This window comes from Pan paniscus, chromosome 11 (genome assembly GCF_029289425.2).
Source record: "Pan paniscus chromosome 11, NHGRI_mPanPan1-v2.0_pri, whole genome shotgun sequence".
NCBI classification, from domain to species: Eukaryota; Metazoa; Chordata; class Mammalia; order Primates; family Hominidae; genus Pan; species Pan paniscus.
Window position 1 is genome coordinate 3,902,495 of NC_073260.2, and position 24,374 is coordinate 3,926,868.

General features: G+C 57.0%; 1 protein-coding gene and 1 long non-coding RNA gene across 2 annotated transcripts in view; one reads left to right on the forward strand and one right to left on the reverse strand.

Moving 5' to 3' along the window:
* LOC129398723 (uncharacterized) overlaps positions 1–24,374 on the forward strand; it is a 96,561-nt gene that overhangs the window by 29,925 nt on the left and 42,262 nt on the right. The gene's annotated exons all lie outside the window — the stretch shown is intronic.
* Positions 687–14,507, reverse strand: LOC117981612 (uncharacterized). Its single transcript, XM_034967053.3, has 4 exons — positions 14,415–14,507; positions 13,866–13,906; positions 4,225–4,320; positions 687–3,742 (listed from the first exon to the last, which is right to left on the reverse strand). The coding sequence occupies exons 1-4, from the start codon at positions 14,505–14,507 to the stop codon at positions 3,136–3,138; spliced, it is 837 nt and encodes a 278-aa protein (XP_034822944.2). The 3' UTR covers positions 687–3,135.

A 24,374-nucleotide genomic window follows, 5' to 3' on the forward strand; every position in this document is an offset into this window, starting at 1 on the left:
TGTCTGAGAACCGCACGTATTTAAAGTGGATGATTGGCTGAATCATTTTCAGGTGCACAGCTTAGGGGCGTTTAGACATTCACGGTGTTGCGTAACCACCACCTCCATCTAGTTGCAGGAAGTTTTCAGGCCTCCAGGCCGAATCCCCGTCCCTGTGAGGCAGTGGCTCCCCACTCCTCGCCCCCACAGCCCCGGGAAGCTCTGCTCCCTCTGTCTCCGTGGATTTGTTCACTCCTGACATGTCGTGGAAAAGGAATCACACCACGTGTGTCCTCTTGTAACCGGCCTCTTCCACTTAGCGTAATGTTTTCATGGCCCAGAATTTCCTTTCTTTTCTGGCTGAGTAATATCCCACTGTATGGATGGACCACACGCTGTCACCACATTGCTCTGTGGATGGACATTTGCAGGGGCATTGTGAACAATGCTGCCAGGAACATGTGTGTGCAGGATTTTGCTGGAATGCCTGTTTTCAGTTCTTTGGGGAAAGCACTTTTCATTTTTTAATGAGAAACCACTGGTCAGCGTAGGGGATGGCTATGAAGGGGGATGCCTCTGCCTTGTTTAAAAGAGAAAGAGGAACAGAATCCTCCCCACACCCCCCGGCGCACTTTTTTGAGGAAAGACTAGAACCTTTTGCAAAATCTCCAAAGGAATCAGTTTTGTGTGGCTGGATGTGCCGGAAGGAACCAATGATTCCCGTCCATCTTCCAACCCAATGGGGCAGGGCCTCAGCTGGGTGTGGACAGAGGCTGCCCATGGCTCCTGTTGGCCCCTGGGTGACCCCAGGCCCCTCTATGGGGAGTCGTGGGGATAAAGCATCCGTGAGCTTAGAGGCCCTGCAAGGGCCTCTTCAAGGACCCTTCTTCTGGAAGCAGAAGGCCCTCCGTGGGGAGGGGTCACTGTCATCCCAGAATCCGGCTGGACCCTGTGGGCCGGAGGTGGCCACGCCGGGTGGCCCTGTGGCCTGTCCCCTAAGAGAGGCAGTGAAGCCTGGTGTGCAACGCAGGGGCCTCTCGGATCAGGCAGGCAGTCCCGGTGCAGTGTGGGAGCCGGGCCGCAGACCTCCCGACCTGCGTGGGGTTGGAGGCTGCCGGGCAGCTCTAGCGGGGGTTCTGGGGAACCAGCCACCTCGCCAGCGACTGCACCACCAGGTCTGTGCCAGTGGTTTCATGTATTTAGGTCCCTGTGCTGTAGAGTGAATTGTGTCCCCGGGTTCAGACCTTGGCTCCCAGACCCCGTGTGGCTATTTGGAGACAGGGCCTTTGGAGGTGATGAAGGAAGTGAGGTTGTAAGGGTGGGCCCCGATCTGACAGCATTAATGACCCTCTCAGAAGAGGAGGGGAGGCCAGAGCTCTCCCCCTGCGCATCCCGGGAAAGGCTGCGTGAGGACGCAGTGGGGCAGCCGTGAGTCTGCAATCGTGGGTCTCACCAGACCTGGAACCAGCTGGCCCCTTCATCTAGGACCTCCCGGCCTCCAGAACGGTCAGAACTGAATGTTTAAGGCCCTGGTCTGTGGCGTTTTGTTGTGGCAGTCTGCGCTGACTGAGAAAGAATCTTCCAGAAAGAACCTCGGGCAGCTGAGTCAGTCAAATTACCTCAGTTTCCCCACAGCCGAGAAGGACCCCACCCCACCATTCAGAGCTGCTTTTAGCATCTGACAGTTTGGGCCCCGCGGATATTCCTGCATTACTTCGGATCTGAACACCAGGTGTATTACGTGTTTTCATCTTGGTGCCTGGGTTTTCCGGCGTCCACCTGGCTCCTTCTTGCAGAAATGCCGGCTCCGCCCGCTGGGTGCCAGGGTCCCTCCACCGAACGCGCTGGGCGCAGGGCCGCGAGCGTCCAGCAGGGGGCGAGCGCGCGCTTCCCGGAGCGGCGCGGAGCCGGCGGGTCAGGCTGAGACGCGCGGAGAATCAGCCGCAAACCCCTCACCCGGCCCGGCCCGGGAGGCTGCGCTGGGCTCGCGAAGGCCTGGAAGCTTCCCCGTTCTTTTTTTTTTTTTTTTTTTTTTTAATTTTATTATTATTATACTTTAAGTTTTAGGGTACATGTGTACAATGTGCAGGTTTGTTACATATGTATACATGTGCCATGTTGGTGTGCTGCACCCATTAACTCGTCATTTAGCATTAGGTATATCTCCTAATGCTATCCCTCCCCTCTCCCCCCACCCCACAACAGTCCCCGGAGTGTGATGTTCCCCTTCCTGTTCCATGTGTTCTCATTGTTCAATTCCCACCAATGAGTGAGAACATCTGCGCTGACCTATGGCTTCTTTTTGGAAAAAAGTGCGTTCAGAGGCCAGGCGCGGTGCCTCACGCCTGTAATCCCAGCACTTTGGGAGGCCGAGGTGGGTGCATCACTTGAGGTCAGGAGTTCGAGACCATCCTGGCCAACATGATGAAAACCCGTCTCTACTAAAAATACAAAAATTAGTCGGGCGTGGTGGCGGGCACCTGTAATCCCAGCTACTCGAGAGGATGAGGCAGGAGACTCGCCTGAACCCAGGAGGCAGAGGTTGCAGTGAGCTGAGATTGTGCCATTGCACTCCAGCCTGGGGGACAGAGCAAGACTCCATCTCAAAAAAAAAAAAAAAAAAGTTCTGTCAGGCCAGACGCGGTGGCTCACACCTGTAATCCCAGCGCTTTGGGAGGCCAAGGAGGGAGGGTCACTTGTGTCCAGGAGTTTGAGACCAGCCTGGGCAACATAGTGAGATCCACATCTCAATAAATAAATAAAATAAATAAATAAATAAATAGGCAAGCCGGGTGTGATGGCGAAGACCTGTAGTCCCAGCTACTTGGGAGGCTGAGGTGGGAAGATCACCCGAGCTTGGGAAGTGGAGGCTGCAGTGAGCTGTGAGTGTGCCACTGCACCCCAGTCTGGGTGACAGAATGTGACCCTGTCAAAAAAAAAAAGTGCTTTCACAGTTTTCTTATTTTTATCGATCCACCCTGTGTGGGAGGGGTATTGCCACCCGTGAGCGCTGGAAATGGGGCTGGTCTGCCCTGGGATGTGGTGTTCTGGTATAAAGACCAGGTCCTATTTTGAAGACTTAGTAGAAAAACAAATGCAAAAAAATCTCATTAATAATTCTTTATATTTGAGTATATTGGGTTTAACAAAAATATATTACCAGGATGAATTTCCGCTGCTTTTTTTTTTTTTTTTTTTTGCCTCCTTAAATGTGGCTGAGCTGTGTTTCCGCTGGACAGCCCCAGGCCCTGGAACGCAGATTCGCAGAGGTGGTGTTTCATCGCCTGGTGGAGCTGAGAGGGTTTCCTGGATCGTGCCGGGAGGGCTCAGCACTCGTTGGCGTTTCCCGTTGGTGCTCCCAGGGCTCAGCTGGCTTGGGGTCCCACAGTGTTTCCCTGATTCCCTGACTCCCACCTGACCTCCCACATGGGTGCCTCGGGAAGGAAGGAACGCACCAACCCCTGGTGACCAGAGGCCGACTCCGGAACTGCTCCTTGAACTCGGCGACCCGGGCAGCCCCAGAGGCCGACTCTGGAACTGCTCCTTGAAATCGGTGCACCGGGCAGCCCCTCCTCCAGGTTTCAGTTTGGTTTTCAGGTGGGGGTCACCAGGGCCGTCTGTCCATGGAGGCCACAGGTGGCTGCAGGCAGGGCCTGCCGCAGCTGCAGCCCGGGCTGTGGTGCACCCAGTGAGCTTGGCTCTGGACTTACAAGGTGCCTGAGGTTCGCCCTGCCCTGGGTAGGCTTTCAGTCTAGCGGAAGACCTAGGTGAGGAACAGAGAGAAATTAATAATGATAATAAGAATAATTTTAGCTAAAATCTGTTGCCCACCTAAGATGCGCCAGACCTGGGCTCAGCCTTCACCACATCATCCCTTTCAGTCCTCAGTCACCTCAGAAGCTAGATTTCGAGACCCTTGGGACCTGCTGCTCTCCAGGGGAGGGAAGGGAGACCCTGGGCTCTGAAGGGCCTGCCTCTTCCTGGATCCACAGGGTTTTCCAGAGCTGCTGCAGCGAGGAGGGCAATGCCTGGGGCTTTGTGGGTGCCACTCGGGGAGCCTGGGTTTCTTAGGGAACAGCTGGAGTTGGGGTCTCACTGGGGGGTGTGAGTCAGCTCGGGCGGCCACACCAAAATAACCCCAGGCTGGGGCTCAAACAACGCACATTTATTCTTGCAGTCCTGGAGGCTGGAAGTCCCGAATCAAGGTGCTGGTGGGCAGGGCTGGTTTCTCTGGAGGCTCCTCACCTTGGCTTGCGGATGCTGTCTTCCTCCTGTGTCCTCACAAGGTCATTCCTCTGAGTGTCTGTGTCTTCATCTCCTCTTGTTATGAGCTCCCCAGTCCTGTGGGATTAGGGCCCACCCAAAATCACCTCATTGTACCTTCATGACCTCTGTAAAGATCCTGTCCCCAAATGCAGCCACATTCTGAGCTGCTGGGGGACAGGGTGCCAACCCAGATTCAGCCCAGAACCAGAAGTGTGGTCCCAGCAGAGTGAGAGTGAGGGGGAAGGGAGTGAAGCAGGGGGGTGGGGAGGCCAGCGTGTGTGTGGGATAGAGGTGGTGGCTCAGCAGGCGTCCCCACACGGCCTGGAACCCCTGGAACCATCCGTCCCAGAGCGGCGGGGCAGTCTGCCTTCTGCTCGGGCCTGTGTCCTGTGGGTCAGAACTCACCCCGCGGGAATTGACTCCCTGCTTTGGCAGCTCCCTGGGAAGCCAAGCCTCGTGCCCTGCAGTGTGGGACTTGGTCGGTCAGTCTGGAAGGGGCAGAGACTTACTTATGGGGGGTGGGCCTCGGGGTGGCCGCTCAGCCTAAACAGCCGGGACAGGGCTGGACGGCCATGGGGTCTGAGGGTGGGTGTCTGTGCTTGGCTCAGTCCTGGGCCTCCTGCCCTGCTCAGAACCATGCGACTGTGGCCGTGCCAGCCGCTCTGTCTGTCAGCCCCGGCCTGTGCCTGTGCGCTCTGCTCCCATCACATGTGGGAGACATAGACCCTCGGCATCCCTCTGTCAGGGCCCTTCCCGCCACAGGTCAGGAAGTGGGCCTGGGAGGAAGCAAGAGTCGGATGCCTGCCCCTCGGGCTCAGTGGTGAGGAGCTCACACACTCCACCATTTGAACAAACCCTGCGAAGCTCTTCCCAGGTGTCTCCATGAACCCACCCGTTCCACCCGCAGTCCCACGAGCAATGGCAATGGCAGCTGGAATCCCCTTGGGGGCACGAGAGCCCTCGGCAGACACTGGGCCTCATGCAGGGAGCAGGTGTGGATGTCAAGAGGGCAAGGGAGGCCCTTTCATCTCCCTGTGGATGAACCAGACTCTCAAGCCACCATGTCCATGGATGGTGGAAAACGTCATCTTGCCTATTCATGATGATTCAGTCACTTTAGGACGTTTCTTGGCCCACTTTTGGGGGACATGGATTCTTCCCCTGTCCCCCTTCCCCCTTCTCCTGGGGTGGGCAGATCCTGGGGGCCCTGGGGACTTCAGGTCTTGACATAGTGGCAGGTCAGTCCTCAGTCCTCAGGGCCTCTGCTGAGATGTTATTCATCCATCGCCCCATATGCTGGAGAAGGCGGAGGGCCCCGGGGCAGCAGGCCCCACTCGGGTCACTTTGGGTCTTCATCTTCCTCCCAGCCCTGGGCCCCTTCACACCTGCTGGCCCACCGCCAGCTTCCTTTGCACCCTTCCCAGGATGTTCTTCTGGCTGGTTTAGGTGGCATAGCACAATGTCTGGGGCTGCAGAGCTGGGCCTTGAATATCAGTTCTATGACTTATCAGCTGTGTGACTTTGACTACGTTGCTCAACCTCTCTGGGCCCCAGTTTCCTCAGATGGAGAATGGTGTCATGAATGAACACCTGTAAAAGTGCGGGTGCCTGTGAACTATCACCCTTCCTCTTCCCTGTGTTGCACAGGACGTACGGGACTCGGCAGTGGTGGTGGAGAAAGCCACCAGACCCAGGCATTCACTCAGCTCAGCTTCTGGTGGCAGACACGGGTGGCACCTACACTCAGTCACCACAACTCCTCTTCCTTGGTAACAAACTTGGGGTGTGAGTGGATCTTCATTCCCAGGGTTAGTGACCCCCAAGCGGGTGAATCCAGTGCACCTTGGAGTCTTACCTTCCCAGCCTGGAGCTGGTTTAGGCACGGCATGTGAGGCGGTTCTGCTGGAGGGGTCTGAAGCCAGTTGACAACAGCAGCTTCTAGGGAAGGCTTTCTTGTTTTTCAAAGAGATTCCAGGAAGAGTCTCCCCTTCTTTTGCTGGGCATTGCTGGGTCTGGGTGGGATTCCTGGGGCTGTGGCAGTTGTTTTGTAGCCTCGAGGAGCATCAGCCTGAACCTCAGAATGGCCAGGAGGACAGAGGTGGAAGTGGCCAGGCAGCCAATTGCACCGGCTGGGGCCTTTCATGATTCTCAAAAGCAAATATTCCTTTTGCTTTCAGTGGGATTTTTTTTGCAATGAGTGGGGGTTTTCGCAATGCATTGGAAGGGCCTCTCCCTGACACTGTTCTCCTGCTGGGGCATTGGACACCCTGCTCTATGTGAACTTCTCCTGAGCCACCTGCTCTTAGCCCAGAGGACGAGGTGCAAGCTCCTTCAGTGCTCAGCACACTCACTTGACTCTGGAGCATCTCAGGATCTCCCCAGCCCACTCCCTGCCATGATGCTCATGGTCTGTAGGATTCTTGCTCTTCTCTCTTAGTGTCCCAGCCTCTACTGAACTGCTGGGTGAGGGTGGGTAAGATTTTAAAAATAAAATACATAATCTCTAACTATAAAAGGAGAGATGTTTCAATGTGGAGATATTGAAATTAAGAAGTTCTATTCACTGGAGACAAATTCAAAAGAACAAAAAGACAAGCTATGAACTGAGAGAAAGTATTCTCATCATAAATATTAATAATTGACAAAGGATTAGTAGCCTGCATATATAAAGAGCATTTGCAGATCAATGAGAAAATGACATACAACCCAGTAGCAAATGGCGAAATAAATGAGCAGGCATCTCACATAAGAGAGAAGCTGGATGCCTGATAGCACCCCAGAGGGGCTCAGCCTTGGCGGGGATCAGGAAGCCAAATGAGGAGACCCCACTGTGGGTCTCCAGGTGCAGGGCAACTCCATCTTGGATCCGACAGTCACACTGAGTGATGGATGGGAGTGGAGTCTTTAGGACCTCCTGTTCTGTATGAAGGGTAAATTTGAGCAGTTGCTTTGGAAAAATTTGGGCTCATTTGTAAAATTCACCTGGGTCTCCAGGTGCAGGGCAACTTCATCTTAGATCCCACAGTCACACTGAGTGATGGATGGGACTGGGGTCTTTAGGACCTCCTGTTATATATGAAGGGTAAATTTGAGCAGTTGTTTTGGAAAAAATTAGGCTCATTTGTAAAGTTCAACATCCACAGGCTCCAAAGCCCAATGTACCCCAGGACACAGATTGTGCAAATGCCAGAGATGCCCCAAAGTACACCAGTAGAAGGTGGGCAGGTGTATTCACGCTGCAGAGTAGTACACAGCATGGATGTGCTGTGGGCACAGATGCTCTGGAGTTCAAGTCTGTGACAACAGAAAAGTCAAGCTCCAAATGCAACATACAGCAGGATCAGTAGAAAAACAACTGAAATGAAACAATGTGGGACTTAAGTACACATTTAAATGCAATAAAATGAAAGTCAAAGGAATCCAATAAGCATGGAATTCAGGCTTGTGTTTGCTCTGGGGTGGTGGGGAAGGCAGGAGGATGGGATAGGAGAGAATGCACAGTTAATGCTTTCATTCTTGGGTTTGGGGCATAGGGGTATTCATTTTATTATTATTATTAATTACTATTTGAGACAGGGTCTTGCTCTGTTGCCCAGGATGGAGTAGAGTGGTGCAATCACTGCTCACTGTAGCCTTGACCTCCTGGGCTCAAAAGATTCTCCCACTTCAGCCTCCCAACTAGCTGGGACAACAGACGTGCACCACCACACCTGGCTAATTTTTATTTTTCCATTTTTTTTTGTAGAGACGGGGTCTTGCTATGTTGCCCAGGTTGGTCTTGAACTCCTGGGCTCAAGGGATCCTCCCTCCTTGGCTTCCCAAAGTGTTGGGATTACAGGGCTTGAGCCAGTGTGCCTGGCCCATTTTATTAATGATACACAAATGAGTGCACAGACAAATTCATAAGTATAATCAAGCGGCCATGTGTGAAGGAGTGATGCGGGTGTGTCATGGGCCCTGGGGTCTGCTTCATCTGCTTCGGAGCCCCTAAGTCCAGATAGCAAATGGAGACCCCTGACTCCATCCCTGGCAAACCTAACACCTGCTTAGGGAGAAGAATTCGGCACAGGGCAATACAGAAGGAAATAGCGACCGTCCCACCGCTTAGTTGCCCCGTGATGTCTTTCTTTCCCAGGATGTAACTCAGGGCCCACAGCTGTGCATGCCAGGTGCAGGGAAAGGGCTGGCTGTGGCCACACGTGAGCTGGTGATCCCTGCCTGCTTCCTCCAGCTCCAGGTGTTTTCTAAGCACCAGCTATGCGACAGGAATGACCATGCAGGAAACTTTGGGTGAAGTTCAAGTTTAAAATGGTTTTCATGGAATTTCTCAGGCCCCATTCAGTCTAAGAGACAATCATTCCCAGTTTCTCCCTCCTGGCACTAGCTTGATGGAAGGCTGCCAGCCGCTGGTGTTATGGAAAGTCCACTTTGTAGGGCCTCTGGTTTTGACCTGTTTGTGGACAGGGTGCAAGCAGCTTCGTTGGTTTAACGATTTCCTGACCCAAAGAGGCTGCCCGAGAAAGCAGATGCTGAGTTGGAGGTGTCAGAACTTGGTTCTTTCCTGGGCTGAACGTGGGGTGGGGGTGCGGGGAGGGAACAAGGATGTCACAGGACATCTCAGCACGCAAAGGTCAGGTCTGTGACTGGCTTGGAGGCAGATTTTGGCAGAATTTCCTGGATGTGCCCCTTGGAACACTCATTCTGTGGGATGATAATACATGTGACATGGGGAAAAAGAATTCCAGCCAAGTAATGTCAGGAACCCTGATTTCTTTTCTTTCTTTCTTTCTTTTTTTTTTTTTTGAGATGGAGTCTTTCTCTGTCGCCAGGCTGGAGTTCAGTGGCGCGATCTCGGCTCACTGCAACCTCCGCCTCCCGGGTTCAAGCGATTCTCCTGCCTCAGGTTCCCGAGTAGCTGGGATTACAGGCATCCGCCACCATGCCCGGCTAATTTTTTGTATTTTAGTAGAGACAGGGTTTCACCATGTTGGCCAGGATGGTCTTGATCTCCTGACCTCAGGTGATCTGCCCGCCTCAGCCTCCCAAAGTGCTGGGATGACAGGCGTGAGCCACTGTGCCCGGCCGGGAACTCCGATTTCAGATGACGTTTATCACCCTTCTCGGAGGGAGGCTTCCCACGCACTGTGCCTTCCTGAGCACTGGGAGATGCTGAGAGGGGCTGAGTGTGGGGTGGTCCTCAGATTCATCTGGACTGGGGGATATTCTGTGGGCAGACCCCTGAAGGGGCCCTTCCGGAAATGCCACCTGGAGTCCCACCCACCCTTCATCTCTGGGAGATGTTTGTCCGTCATGGCAGGTCCCCACTCCTGGCGTGTGGTGGACGAGCTGGTCTTCCTGGGGGACAAGGGGTAGGAGGAGTGGCAAGTGTTCCCAGAGGCGGGTCCTAGCGTGCTTCCTGCCCGGCGCCCCTCCCGTCCATCAGCTGATCACTGTCGTTTAAATCCCTGCCGCCACCGCCCTCTTCCACAGGTTTTTGAGAAGTTACCAGGAGTCAGAGGTCACATCTCAGCCCTCGCTGGCCTGAGTTTGAGATGGGGACTCTCACAGGTCCAGGCCTGGGCTTAGGCTGGGGCCAGGCCGGGAGAAGTGGAATCCAAGGCCACACAGTATGGATTTTGGAGTCGGACAGGACCAACCCCTGCAGAAGGGAAGCTCTTGAGGACACAAATCCCCAGGGAGTGGAGGGGTGTTGGCTCCTCCTGGATCTTGAGCCTGCTGGCCTCTGGATTCGGGCTGCAAATACACATCAGCCTGCCTGGGCCTCCTGCCTGCTGGCTGAAAACCTTGGGACCGGCCAGCCGCCGTGATCACAGGAGCCAGCTCCCTCTCGGAAGCCTCTTTCTCTGTGTGTCCACAGCCTTCTGGTTGTGTTTTTCTGGGGAGCCTGACGCACGCGGTAAGGAAATCTCATTGTCCCCCAGAGGGGTCTGACTCTGCCCTGGTATAAGTCTCAGGCCGCAGGCCATTCCTGACCACAAGTCCTGCCACCTCCAAAGGCCACCATCCCAGAGGCTACTGGGCAGTGTCCTGACCCATAGGCAGCTGGATGGATTCCAGGGGCTGGCCCAGAAGTCCAGAGGCCACCAGCCCTTGCCAGGATTCACACAGGTACTCAAGGTTGGCCTTTGCCCAGGATGGGCCAATGTCCAGTTTTTCCAGTTCTCTGGTACCCAGAAAAGCCATATCCAGCTGTCAGCTCCAGCTGCTCCATGCAGCCCCCAGGGACCCCCCACTCCATGACCAACTGCCTTGCTAACTGATAAAGGCAGAAACAAATCCAATTTCACACTTGGCCAAATGCCAGGTGTGTCTCTGTCCAAGCTCCAGGAGCCCCAGACCACAGGGCTCTCCAACGCGGCAGCCTCAAAGCCAATGTCAATCCCCACCCGCCCAGGAGCTGGTCCACACCGAGCAGGCTGACCCTCCCGCAGGGCAGGAGGAGAGGGGTGGGGCCGTCTCCTCCCTCCCCCAGGTGGCACCTTGGGCCCATGTCGGCCACACCTTCCTATAACTTCTTCCCCAGCTCCAGGCCAGACCCCGCCCTTGACCAGCCCTCTTTCCACGACAAATCCCAGGATGGCTGTGTCTCAGAAGCTGCTGGAAGGAGACTGAAGATACGCATCAAGAACCGGAGAGCCTGGGGATGAGGCATCTCATGCTGGCCTGAAGTTGAGGTCTCTTCTTCAGGGACTGGTCAGGGTCGCAGTCCTCCCAGAGTGGGGCCCCCGAGTTGGGGGCCTGCTAGTGCCTGTGGGCGAGGGTTGGGAGGTGAGTGTGGGACCCTGGTGTCCCCACGTGCTGCAGGCAGATTCTTGCTACAGCCACCTCCAGGGGTGCTCCTGGCAGCCTCACTTCTGTCTCAGTTCCCTGGGTCCAGCCAAGAGTGTGCTGGGGTCCCTGGCCATGGCAGGCAGTGGGGCGTGGCTGGGAGGCCAGGGCTGTCCTGTCATCAAGACCAAGTGCTGCAGGCCTGGGGCTGAGCCGGCCTGGACAGCAGTCTCTGCAGAAGAGCCCCTGGTAGGAGCGATGGGTGAAGTAGCCGGTGGGCATCTCTGTCTCCCCAGTGACATCATCACTGTTTGTCTCCGTGAGGGCAGCAGCCAGCTCCCTAGAGCCACCCAGGCAGCATGTGGCCGGGAGGGGAAGGAGGGGCCGGGCACAGAAAACATGGCTCGAAGAAGCCAGCAGCAAGAGCCCAGGGGCACCCGACCCTTGGAGGCCCCAAGGCCAGATTTGCTGCCATGGCTGCCGCAGGCTCCGAGTGTGAGTTCCGCAGCCTCAGTCCCTCTGCAGCGGCTTCTGTGTGCCAGGCCATTGTGTCTAATCTCGGAGGGGATGAGGCGACTAAAGGAGGAATGGGGCCAAAAGCACCCAGTCCTCGGCCTGGGAATGAGCGAGCACAGACCCAGGGGAAATTTGATTATTAATAATAGAGATGTTGTGTCTCCACCCTGGCCCCAGGGCCCTCGGTGGCCGGTGTTGAGGGCTGATGGAGGCTGGAGGAGGCACGGAGGGTGGGAGAGGGTGGGCCTGATGCCCGGCTGCTCCCCTTCCAGAGAGCACAGCCGGCTCCAGGGCCCAGGAGTGTCCCTGTTCCATTTCCTTAAAGGCAAACACAGAGTCAGAAACACGGGCATTCTCATTTGAGTGGGAGACAGAGGTCAATTAGGGATGCTGCTGTGAGCCCAGGAGTTACCATGTGCAACCTGCAACGTGCAACAGGCAATGCGCAACCAGAGGCACTCCCCATGGCGAGGGAGCGCCTGGCTCAGAGGACGTGCTCGGACCCACCATGTGGCACAGAGGGTGTAGCAGCAGCAGGTGCACCAGCCCCAGGAGAAGACTGGCAAGGCGTGGTATCCTCCCATCCCCAGCCCACATGCTAGGCTCTGGGGACCGTGGAGAACAAGACAGACATGAACCCTGCCACACAGTTTACCGTCTAACTGCAGGCAGGGTGGGCAAAGGGAACTTAAGGCAACCCCGAGAAGACATCAGGCAGAGAATTCCAGGAGGGAAGGGGGAGCTGGCCATGCCAGCTGGGCACATGCTCCCGGGGAGGGCACTGTCACGACCACAGGGATCAGCCACGTGAAGATCTGGGGCCAGCGGCCCAGGCCGAGGCCATGGCAGTGCAAAGGTCCTGGGGTGAGACCAGGCAGAGCGGGGGGTGAGGCGGATCATGGTTAGGGGTCATCGGAGGGGGGCACTTTGTACCCTTGGGCTCAGTGTGGAGCAGGTGCAGCATCACTTTTTGTTTTTGAGGTGGGGTTTTGCTCTTGTTGCCCAGGCTGGAGTGCAAGGGCACCATCTCAGCTCACTGCAGCCTCCGCCTCACAGGTTTAAGCGATTCTCCTGCCTCAGCCTCCTGAGTAGCTGGGATTACAGGCATGTGCCACCATACTCGGCTAATTTTTTTGATTTTTTAGTAGAGATGGCGTTTCACCATGTTGGCCAGGCTAGTCTCCATCTCCTGACCTCAGGTGATCTGCCTGCCTCAACCTCCCAAAGTGCTGGGATTACAGGCATGAGCTATTGCGTCCGGTCTCATCACTTTTATTAGTGAACCCTTTTGAGTTGCTGGCTCGGGTCTTCTCCTTCCTCTGGCCAAGGCCAGGTGGACACCCATGTGGAGTGTGATGGCTCAGGGTGTGGACCCTGGGACCGAACTCTCTGGGCTCAAATCCTGGCCCTGCCACTTACAGGCTGTGTGACCTAGGGCGAGTTTCTCCACTCTCTCTGTTTCCTTGTCTGCAGAATGGGGTAGCGGCAGTTCCCACCCCATAGGGTCATCGCAAAGGATGAAGCACGCTGGCATTGGAAGAGCTTAGTGTAGCGCCAGGCACGGGATCAGTGGCATCAGTGGCATCATCGTCAGTTTACGAAACCCCAAAAACATCCTGTGTCCAAGGGCAGCTGAGCCGCCCTCCGCTGCTGCTGCCCTGGGCTGCCGGGACCACTGGCTCATTGGCCGCACGGCTACCTGCTTTCCTCTCTCTGTCTTCCCGACACAGCCCGAGGGTCCCACTCTTTCTGCAGAGAAGGGCATTTCTTCTGGAACATGTGTCTCAGCCCCAACTCACCCCCTTCCAGTTTCCATCCCTCAGTGAGTCAAAAGTGACCCCATGATTGTCTGATGCACAGTAAGGCAGAATTGTGCGTCTCCTTTACTGTGAAAAATAAGGAAATTAAGGTCGGGCGCGGTGGCTCACGCCTGTCATCCCAGCACTTTGGGAGGCTGAGGCGGGTGGATCACTTGAGGTCAGGAGTTCGAGACCAGCCTGGCCAACATGGCAAAACCCCGTCTCTACTAAAAATACAAAAATTAGCCAGGTGTGGTGGCAGGCGCCTGTAATCCCAGCTACTCGGAGGCTGAACCTGGGAGAATTGCTTGAACCTGGGAGGTGGAGGTTGCGGTGAGCCGAGAACGCACCACTGCACTTCAACCAGGGCAAGAGAGAAAGACTCTGTCTCAAAAAAAAAAAAAAAAAAAAGGAAATTAGACAAAGTCCATTGGAACCACCCCCTGCCGTTGGCATCCACTGAGCGGCCCCACTTGTCGCCTGTAATCAGACCCACATCCATATCCTCAGTCTTACCGGGCCTGCCTCAGTCGCTGGTGGAGCAGTTGGACCTTTTCCTAACATTTCTCAGCAAAACTGCCGGCCTCCCTTCGCATCCACAAGGCAGGCATCTGTGGGCTGCCTCTTCGTCTGTGGGCTGCCTCTCGCCAAGCAGGATTCACAGCAGTATTTTTACGAGAAAGCTTATTTATCATCCACTGCCCCGCCCCGGACCCCACGAGAGGCACTTTCTGTAACTCATTCTTTCCTTCCAAAAGTGCCTGTCCAGTGTCGGGTGGTAGGTCCAGGCAGGCAGCAGAGGACATGGGAGAAAGAGTCCCCACCCTCGGAGGCTTCTTTCACATCCACGCTGGGAGAGAATGACAAATGCAGGAAGGGCAGGAGCAGGATTGGGAGGGAAACTGAGGCAGGCTGGGGATGAGGTGCCAGGCTGGGTTGGGGGTTATTTTACACGGATGATGGAGCCGCTCTGCTGGGTGATGTTCCTGCAGGAAGGAGGAAATGAGCCAGGCGGATGCAGGGAGGGGGCTCCTCTGGACTCAGAGGAGCATCCTGAGGCTTCACCATGAAAGTGGGAGTTGTGAGGGGGTGGATGGGAACTCGGACATGAGGGTGGACGGGGGAAGGCTGGAGGACCAGGACCCGGGGAGCCGGCATCGAGGGCTCTTTCCTGGGGGTCTTTCTTCTGCACCAGCTCGATGCCCTGGGGAGCAGAGCTTGTCTCACCCCACCCTCTTTTCCATCCCTGTCTGCAGGCACCTGGGGCCGCCTCCTCCCTCTCAGACCCCACCCACCCTATCTTCTTCCCTTCCTCAGCTGCTCAGCCTCCTGCTCTTTCATGTCCAGGCAATGACAGGGAAGATCCCACCCCTCCTCTGACCACTCCCCACTTCCCTCCATGGGCTTCCAGAGCACCCCCTTCCCAGCCCACAGCGGTGCAGGCCATCCTTGCTTTGGGGCCCCAGCCTGCTGGCTGCAAGTCCTTCCAGCCCCATCATCTGGACCCAGCTCTGGCAAGGCCCCCACCGGCCATATGCTCCTGAGCAGGCCGGTGTGCCCAGCTCTGTGCCCGGCCATGCTGCTGGGGACAAGGACACACATCGTGCCTGCATAGACCTGTGCCTTGCTCCTGGTGGCTTCCTGGTCTGTGGTGGGGGGACATGCCCGCACTGTCCCCTCTACCCTGCATGCACAGCCATGTGATATCTGCCTCCTGCTGCAGCTTGGGGCCCCCCTCAGGGTGCCCTGGGCATCTGCACGCCAAGCCTGGACACAGGCACTGCTAGCATACGCTGCATGGCTGAGCTGGGAGCTGGGCAAGGCACGGGGCCCACACAGGCCCAAGGCCAACCTCAGTCCCCCCGGCCATCACCTTGGGCGCAAGGGCAGGTGCTGGCACTTTGAGGCTGTGCAGGCCCCTCCTGGTCTCCCATGGCTCTGCCAGGCTCGCTGTTCTCCCAGACCCACCCTCAGACCCCAGCATCTTGCCCCACCCCTGCAGAGCCACCCGAGTGGCTCCCACACACAGCAGGACCAAAACTCCCATCTTCCTCTGGAAATCTCTCCTCCTAGAGCCCCTACGCTGGCCTGGGGGCGCTGCTGCCCCTGACGTCCACAGCTGGTGGCCCGACTTCTCCCTCTATGCCTCGTCTCCTCTTTCCACCTTCATTGCTCAATGTTGCCCCCAACTCTAGCCTGGACCGTGAAATGGTCCCCTTCCGGCTCCCTCAGGCAGTGGGTGCTCTCCCTAACTCCTCACTCTGACCACATCCGTCTCCACCAGAGCCCACAGCTCCCCGGGCCCAGGACCCCCAGTGTGGTCCCCGCTCCCCCGGCCTGGATGGCTCCTGCCTACCCAGAGCTGCCTAGTGTGGCTTCCCTACCCGGTCCCACCCTATGGCCTTGCTGTGGACAGGACGTACCCTTCCTCGGGGCTCCCCGAGATCCCCACGCATTCCTCTGCCTGGGTGGCCACTGGGTGCTCTGAGCAATGTCCTGCACCTCCTTCCTGCCTGGCGGGGTGCCTGGCACAAGGTCGGCCTCAGTGAAATGTGGGCTGAGTGAGTTCGTAAAGATGACCCTGGGTGCCCCGGGTCCTAAGCTGTGAGAGTCATGGCTGCTGTAGACGGGAGCCTTTGGGGCTGTCCCTCCATGTAGGCGTCCCCCACCTACAGCTCCTCTCCCGGCAGCTGCACCTGGCCTCTGTGGGCTTCCCTTCTCTCGACGTCCACTCTCCTGCCTTTGAGGACTGGCTCCAGGACCCCATCCTCTGGGCGGTGGGGGGGGCGCATTCCATGACGGACGGGACAGCCTGGCCTGTCCGGGATGGGGTGCAGGGATTTTGTCTTTGACCCTGGCTTGTCTGCTTTGTCAGCGCGCGGGATTTCCCACTGTGGCCCCACTGTAATCATGGAGCTACTTGTACACATCCTGGGTTGCCTATCCCTCAGCACAGCCTGGCCCCAGGGGACCATCTGCCTTGTCCATCTGACTACAGCCTCCAGCCCAGGACACAGTTTGTTGCAGGTGCACAAAAATATTTGTTGAACAAACAAATGAAAACGCCTCTACGGCTCCTGGTGTGGTCTGCCATGCTGTGCCTCAGTATCCCTATCTGAATGTGGATGATAATGTATTTGCTGTGAGAATCACACGAGATAATCTGCGTGAAGAGTGTAACCCAGCGCCTGGCCTGCAGCATTCCACAGACAGGTGGGGCCAGGTGTCACACGAGATAATCCGCGTAAAGAGTGTAACCCAGCGCCTGGCCTGCAGCATTCCACAGACGGGTGGGGCCAGGTGTCACACGAGATAATCCGCGTGAAGAGTGTAACCCAGCGCCTGGCCTGCAGCATTCCACAGACAGGTGGGGCCAGGTGTCACACGAGATAATCCGCGTAAAGAGTGTAACCCAGCGCCTGGCCTGCAGCATTCCACAGACGGGTGTGGGCCAGGTGTCACACGAGATAATCCGCGTAAAGAGTGTAACCCAGCGCCTGGCCTGCAGCATTCCACAGATGGGTGGGGCCAGGTGTCACACGAGATAATCCGCGTAAAGAGTGTAACCCAGCGCCTGGCCTGCAGCATTCCACGGGCGGGTGGGAGCCAAGTGTCACATGAGATAATCCGCGTGAAGAGTGTAACCCAGCGCCTCGCCTGCAGCATTCCACGGGCGGGTGTGGACGAGGTGTTGTTACTCCACCACAACCACAATCACAAGTTGCATCGTGGGCCACCACTCACGTTGCCAACTGTGCCAGGTCCTCGCTGGGTTGTGGCCTCCACCAGGCCCAGAGGAGGCTCCCAGGTGAGGCACTCCGAGGGAGCAGGGAGCTTCTTTCATGCAGGGGCATCATTGCAGTGGACCGAGTGAGTACGATCCTCTCTGGGAGGGGCTGGGAGCAGGGCTCTGGCTCAGGGCACAGGCTTGGGATGGGCACGGCCTCTGCCCTGTGCACCTGCCCTGTCCCTGCACCAGCAGTGTGCCACTTCCTGCAGACTGCCTTGGCACCGGGTGCACTGGGAGAGGCCAAGCTGCACTTCCCCGCTGGGCTGCTCTCCTCCCGAAAGGAAGACAAATGAATTTTAATTTGTTCCAACTTGACACAGAAATCCCCCCGGAGGAACTGAGTCACGAAGCACAGAAATCATCTGCTGGCTGCATCTCACGGTCCTTTCCCACCAACAGGCCCTGGTTCTTCCTGAGCACACGGGGGTCCTGGGGGCAGTCCCTGTGGACCCCAGGCTGGTGCTCAGAGTTCCAGAAGTGGATGGGCCTTGGGGAGATGCAGGGCAGCCCAGGAACAGCCCAGGAACAGAATTCTGCACCCTCGGAGCTCTAAGGGGCCTTGGGGAGGCTGGTCTGCACTCCACCTGCTGCAAGAAGGTGAGGATGCAGTCCAGAGAGGGGAAGGGACTTGCCTAGGGTCACACAGTGCATCCAAGCTGAGACAGGTGCGAAGCCCTTCTGACTCCTAGTGCGGTGAGCGTTGGGAGGGGTGGTTTGTGCCTCCCAGCCTCAGTCCTGCAGACACTGTCTATGTCTCACTCTGTGCCAGGTGCTGACACCTCTCTGGTGGTGCCCTGTCCTGTAAAATGTGATGACCACACCTGCTTTCCAGGTGTGCAAATGTTAAGGCAGCTGTCCCCAACCTTTATGGCACCAGGGACGGGTTTCATGGAAGACAATTTTTCCATGGACAGGGTGAGGGTGATTTCGGGATGAACTTGTTTCACCTCAGATCATCAGGCATTAGATTCTCATCAGGAGCGCGCAGCCTATATCCCTCGCATGCGCGGTTCACAATAGGGTTCTTGCTCCCACGAGAATCTAATGCCACCATGGATCTGACAGGAGTGGAGCTCAGGCAGTCATGCTCGCTCGGCCACCGCTCACCTCCTGCTGTGTGGCCTGGTTCCTAACAGCCCGTGGAGCAGTACCTGTCTGTGGCCTGGGGTTTGGGGATCCCTGTGTTAGGGGAGTCCGTGTGTCCCAGGTGTCCACAGGCTTCTGGGGGTGGGCTCAGAGTGCTGGCGGGTCCTCAACGTTCTCTCCCACCTCCCCGATCCTCTCCCACCTCCCAGATCCCAGGCGCATTCAGGGTCTGAGACTGGGAGTGTCCAATTTCATCAGGTGGACACTCAAGTTCCCCCAGGTCACTGTGTTAAGCCTCAGCAGGTAACCCCAAGGTCACTGTGTTTGTGAAAGGGAACTTGCCCAGCTGCCTGCAGCAGGCCCGAGTCTGGGGTCGGCTCAGCCACTCTGGGCTGTGCACTCTTGGCCAAGGCGGTTTCCTTATCTCATTGAGCCTCAGTTTCTCCATCCATTTAATTGAGGAGATGGAGGCCTAACAGCCTTGTGTGGGGCTCAATGAGCGGGGTTTGTGGGGGCATGTGATGTGTCCTGGAGCCTGCCAACTCCAGGTGGCCAGGGCTATGGTGATGGCCAAGCCTGCCAAAGGTGGCTCTGAGCAGCCCTGAGATGGACATTTTTGGAATTAATGGCATTTGGGTCCTTGAGTTTTACTTGGTGAAGGGAGAGGACAAGTGGAGGCCTCAGAGGGTCAAGTGAGTCACCCCAGGCAGGAACACCACCCTGCTCTGGGCTCAGGGGTGTTTTCAACCCTGGAGATTTTCTGCAGGCAGGGTTGCCCCAGGGCTCTGGCCAAATTAGGAGACACTTTATGGGGAAGGTGACAGGACCAGGGCTGGAAGCAGCTCAAGCCAGAATTTCTATCTCTGATGAGATTTCCCTGGTCAGCATCTTAATGAAGACAGGGCTGCTGGGGCTCCAGGGCTGTGCACGCAGGCTTAATTACTCCTGGCTCTTGGCTCTGCTTGGCGCATGTCTTGCTTCTCTGGGCTTGTTGTCCTTAGGCCTCCCGTCTTGGCTCCAGGCCCAGACCCTGCCTCTGTGTACCTCCTGCTCCTCTGCACAGTACACAGTCCCTCTGCTTATGTTCTGAGCAACCATCCACCTGTCCATTCACCCTTTCTCCATCCCATCCATCCACACACCCATCCATGCATCCATCCATTCACCTGTGCATGCGTACACGCATCCACCCACCTTTCTATCCATCCATCCACCACCCATCCATGCATCAATCTAAGCATCCATTCACTTGTGCATGCAAACATGCATCCACCCACCTTTCTATCCGTCCTTCCACTGCTCATTCATCTATCCTTCCACCCACTCATCCATCCACCCTTCCATCCACCACTCATCCACCATCCATCCACCACCCATCCACCCCCTCATTCACCCACCCTTCCATCCATCCACCACCCATCCATGCATCCATCTAAGCATCCATTCACTTCTGCATGCATACATGCATCCACTGCTCATCCATCCACCCATCCACCCACCCTTCCATCCACCCTTCCATCCACCCATCCACCATTCATCCACCACCCATCCATCCATCCATCCACCACCCATCCACCCCCTCATTCACCCACCCTTCCATCCATCCAAGCATCCATTCACTTCTGCATGCATACATGCATCCACTCACCTTTCTATCCATCCATCCACTCATCCACCCACCCTTCCATCCACCACCCATCCATCCACCCACCCATCTACCATCCATCCACCCACCCTTCCATCCATCCAAGCATCCATTCACTTCTGCATGCATACATGCATCCACTCACCTTTCTATCCATCCATCCACTCATCCATCCACCCTTCCATCCACCACCCATCCATCCACCCACCCATCCACCATCCATCCACCCACCCTTCCATCCATCCATCCATCCATCCACCCATCCACCCACCCATCCATCCATCCATCCAAGCATCCATTCACTTCTGCATGCGTACATGCATCCACTCACCTTTCTATCCATCCATCCACTCATCCATCCACCCTTCCATCCACCACTCATCCATCCACCCTTCCATCCACACATCCACCATTCATCCACCATCCATCCACCACCCATCCACCCCCTCATTCACCCACCCTTCCATCCATCCATCCACCACCCATCCATGCATCCATCTAAGCATCGATTCACTTCTGCATGCATACATGCATCCACTGCTCATCCATCCACCCATCCACCCACTCATCCACCCACTCATCCATCCACCCTTCCATCCGTCCATCCATCCACCATTAATCTACCATCCATCCACCCATCCATCCACCCACCCATCCACCATCCATCTACCCACCCTTCCATCCATCCACCCATCCATCTAAGCATCCATTCACTTGTGCATGCATACATGCATCCACCCACCTTTCTATCCATCCATCCATCCACCCACCCATCCACACTTGCATCCCCTCCTTCTGCATGTTTCCCTGGAATAACTCAAACACACCAGTCTAGAGCTGGGGGTTGGGAGGAAAAGATTCAAAGGGAAAGAGCCAGGTCTAGTTTCTGCCCTCACAGAGCCACAGTCTGCTGGGGTGAAAGACAAGCAAAGTGGCTGCATCCGTCCACGTGGAGAAGGGTTGGCTGACAGCAGCACTGAGTGCTAAGAGGGTCAAGGAGGTTGTGTCATGTGGAGGGGTGGGGCTTCCTGGAGGACAGACAGCAAAGCCAAGATATTGGAGGCCTTGTCTCCTGGGTGAAACTAGCTCTGACCGTGGTGTCTTTTGATACGGGAGGAGGAGACAGCACAAATGTCCTTGTTGACCGCCCACATGGGGGTGGTGCTGCCAGCCTGCCCACGAGCCATCTGCCTGGTTCCTTCCCTTCCCTGAACACGCTGGAGCCTGTGGGCTGTCATGCTCCCTGCACAGTGGGCAGATGCACATGTGGGCCTTGGGCTCCTGCCCCACAAGGCGCCCAGCGGGCTGGTGTCCTGATGAAGGGGTGGCCTGGTGAGGTCAGTGGGACCTGGGACGCTCCTCCTAGGGGCACAGCACCTTACAGTTCGGGAGGTGCTTCTCTCTTCAGTGTTTTGTTCAGTTCCTGTGACCGTCCATCCTGGGAGGGGCAAGGCAGGGCCCCTTGCTGCCTCCTGGAAGTGAAGACTGGGGCCTAGTTGTCAGTGAGTGTACATGGCAGAGCCTGCAGGGGCAGGGCTGGGACGGGGCCTCAAGTTCTGTGTGCTTCAACCCCTCCTCCGAGGGAGCAGGGACGGTGCAGTGGGAGGGCACAGGGCTCCGGAGTTGAAAGCACTGGTGTCCTGTGGGTGTGGTTTCCACCCACACTGGGCTGGGATTAAGCACATGGGGTGTGGGCCTGGGCAGAATGGTGGAAGGCAGTGCCCTGGACGCAGCGATGGTGTCTCCTGCCAGGCTGTTTACTTTGGCAAACAGTGCTCATGTGTGTGTGTACATCTGTGTGTGTGTGTGTTAAGATACATGTCATCCCTCCCGGCTTTGGGAAGGCATTCAACAGAGCACCTGCTAACGAGCTGGAGGCTTAGTTGTTCTCTGTACACACTCTTGAGCCCCCACCGTGGGCCGGGCCCTGTGCCTGTGGGGAGTCAGCCTTGGGTCTTTCCTCGGAGGCACTCTTGCCCTTTGGGGCTGGACCATCCTTGGTTGTGAGGGGCCGGCCCGTGCATTGTTGGGGGTTGAAGAGCATCCCCGGCCTCTGCCCACTTGAGGCAGCAGCTCCCCCTCCGCTGTGACAGCCCAAGTGTCCCAGGCATTGGGGGTAGAGGTAGGTGCCCCTCTATAGCCATGAGCACAGCAGACCCTCTGCTGACCTCCTGCTGCTCACAGTGGGTTGGGGACAGAGAAGAAATGGGACAGTTGCACTGCAGGGTGGTTCCCACAAAGACGGGGGAGCCCTGGAGGCTGTGGGGTGCCCTTGGAGTGCAGGCAAGTCATGGGGGTAGGCGGCTTCTCAGCTGAAATCAGAGACTCCACAGGAGGCATTCAGATGGAGACGGGGGACAGGCATCCTAAGGGCTCGAGGCAGGCAAAGTGGGCACAGTCTGGGGGCCAGGTTGGGTGTGGGGGCTGGAAGGGGGCCCAGCCAGTCCCAGAGCAGTGGGCAGGAGGGGCCATGGGAGGCCCCTCTGTGGTCTGGCCCCTTTTCTGGCTGATGAGGGGTTGGGTGCGAAGGGGGACCAGGAGACAGGGTCCCGGGCATCTGGGAGGAGAAGGGGACTTTGCCGAGCTGGGGAGTCAGGCAGGACAGGCCATGCCCAGGGCACCTGATGACCCCTGACTCAAGCTATCTCGCTTCTTTTCCTCGCTTCTCCTGACCGCTTGAGGTCTGTGCTCTTAGAAGCTCCTGCTCTGGCCTCTGGCAGGATGAGAGCAGAGCCGTCGGGAGCTTCCGTGGAGGGCAGCCTGACCTGGCAGATCACTGAAGGTGATAATTAGAGGTTCAGGCTCACAGCTGCATTAGAAAAGCTAGGAAGCACAAAGGGCCTCGGCAGGGAAGGCCATTAGTCACCGGCCTGACTGCCCTGGCCGGGTCTGGTTGACCTGGGCGAGGACCTGGCTGTGCCCATGTGGCTCCAACTTGCGGATGCTGCCTCTGTGGGTGGGCGGCGGGACAGGCTCACCCCACTGGTGCTGGGGCAGTGGGGCCAGCCAGGCCTCACCAGCACATGGACACCTCCCTCCTCCCTACTGAAGAGCTCGTGGGGTGGAGGGCGGCATCTCGCTCTCCCCCTTCCTTGTGGAGGGACGTGAAGGGAGGCTGTGTTGGCCACAGGTCCTCCCTGTGGCCCACTCCTGGCCCCTCCACTGGCCAGGCTCCTCTTGTTCCCAGGCTGGAACTCCTGGCCCGTGTGGTCTTGCTGTTCCAGGATGGAATCGTCCCATTTCTAAGGGCTACCTGAGAGGAGATAGGGCAGGGCCAGAGAACTGGCCATGAACAGTGGGACCCTGTGGGACAATGGAAAATCAACACCCTCCAATGCGTTAGGGACAAGATTTCCTAACACATGCGCCCCCAGCCTTCCCTCCCAGGATGGCCCTCTGTGGGGAGTTTTGGGCTTGGTGGTCTGGCTGCTGGTGGGTGAGGGGGTGTGGGGAGAGGGCAGGAGAGGTGGGGAGGAGGCAGGATGCCGGACGCTGGCGTGGGGCTGGTCTCTCGGACTTCTGGTGTCACGAAGCACCTGGATGTAGGCACAGAGGCCACAAAACCACACAAGGCCGAATGCCCAAGGGGCTGAGAGAGCGGGCGGCAGGGACTCAGGCTCGGGGAGGGAGATTTTGGTGGCTTCAGAGGGCAGGGGACTCTGGAACATATGTGGGGTGTGCGAGAAGAAACAGAAAAGTCCAAGCACTCTGTGGAGTCTCTGTGCTCCATGAATCAAGTGGATTCGTGTTTTTAAAGCAGCCTAGATAAAGACCAGGATTTCTTTGATGAGTGCATTTCGGCGGTTGGACTGTAGGTCTTTGAACTGGACCGTGGCAGACCCTGGGGTAGACTCAGGTTGCCTAAAGAAGTCCTGGGGAAACGAGAGCACAGGCATCCCGGGGTCTGCCCGGCGCCCTGAGGCAGGACTGCCTGCTTTGGGAAGCCTCGCGCAGCCGCCTGGAGGAGGGGAGCTGGCGCAGGTGTCCGTGGCGATGCTCTTTGTTGTGTGGAGTGGGCGTCGCGTGGATGTCTGTCTCTTGGGGTACGATGTTGTGTACAGTGCCAGTGGCACATACAGAAGTGGGGCTCAGACACCCACGAGGCCTGAGGCTTCCGGGGAACTCAGAATCGGGGTTGAGCCACTTTGACGGGGTTCTCTGAGGGGCAGGGGTCCCCCTACCTCTGGATCACACCACACTGGGCAGAGCACTTCATGGCATCCAGGAGGAAGTTACCTGTCCAAGCTACAGTGCTGGAGAGTTGGTTAGTCCAGTGGGCCCCCGGGGCTGCCACCTTCTCCCTCACCCTCTGCATGAGCTCCTGACACCCTGCAGGACCCCTGGCTCGATCCCCACATTCCCACCCTCCCGACTGCCACGCCGAAGCCCCTAGCATCCTGCCTTCATCCTCTCCAGCCTAAAACTGCCGATGGTGGCCACAAAGCTGGAACATTCCCCATGGCTCAGGCTGGCATTTGAGACCCCGGGTTGTTGGCCTTGCCTC

What these genes read in the sequence shown, in the direction of transcription:
- LOC117981612 (XM_034967053.3), bottom strand. Translation starts at nt 14,507, where the DNA reads ATGCCGGCTCCCCGGGTCCTGGTCCTCCAGCCTTCCCCCGTCCACCCT. An exon ending in TCACAACTCCCACTTTCATG is followed by an intron (nt 13,907 to 14,414) that starts GTGAAGCCTCAG and finishes GAGAAATGTTAG; the next exon opens with GAAAAGGTCCAACTGCTCCA. An exon ending in CAGCGACTGAGGCAGGCCCG is followed by an intron (nt 4,321 to 13,865) that starts GTAAGACTGAGG and finishes CTAATCCCACAG; the next exon opens with GACTGGGGAGCTCATAACAA.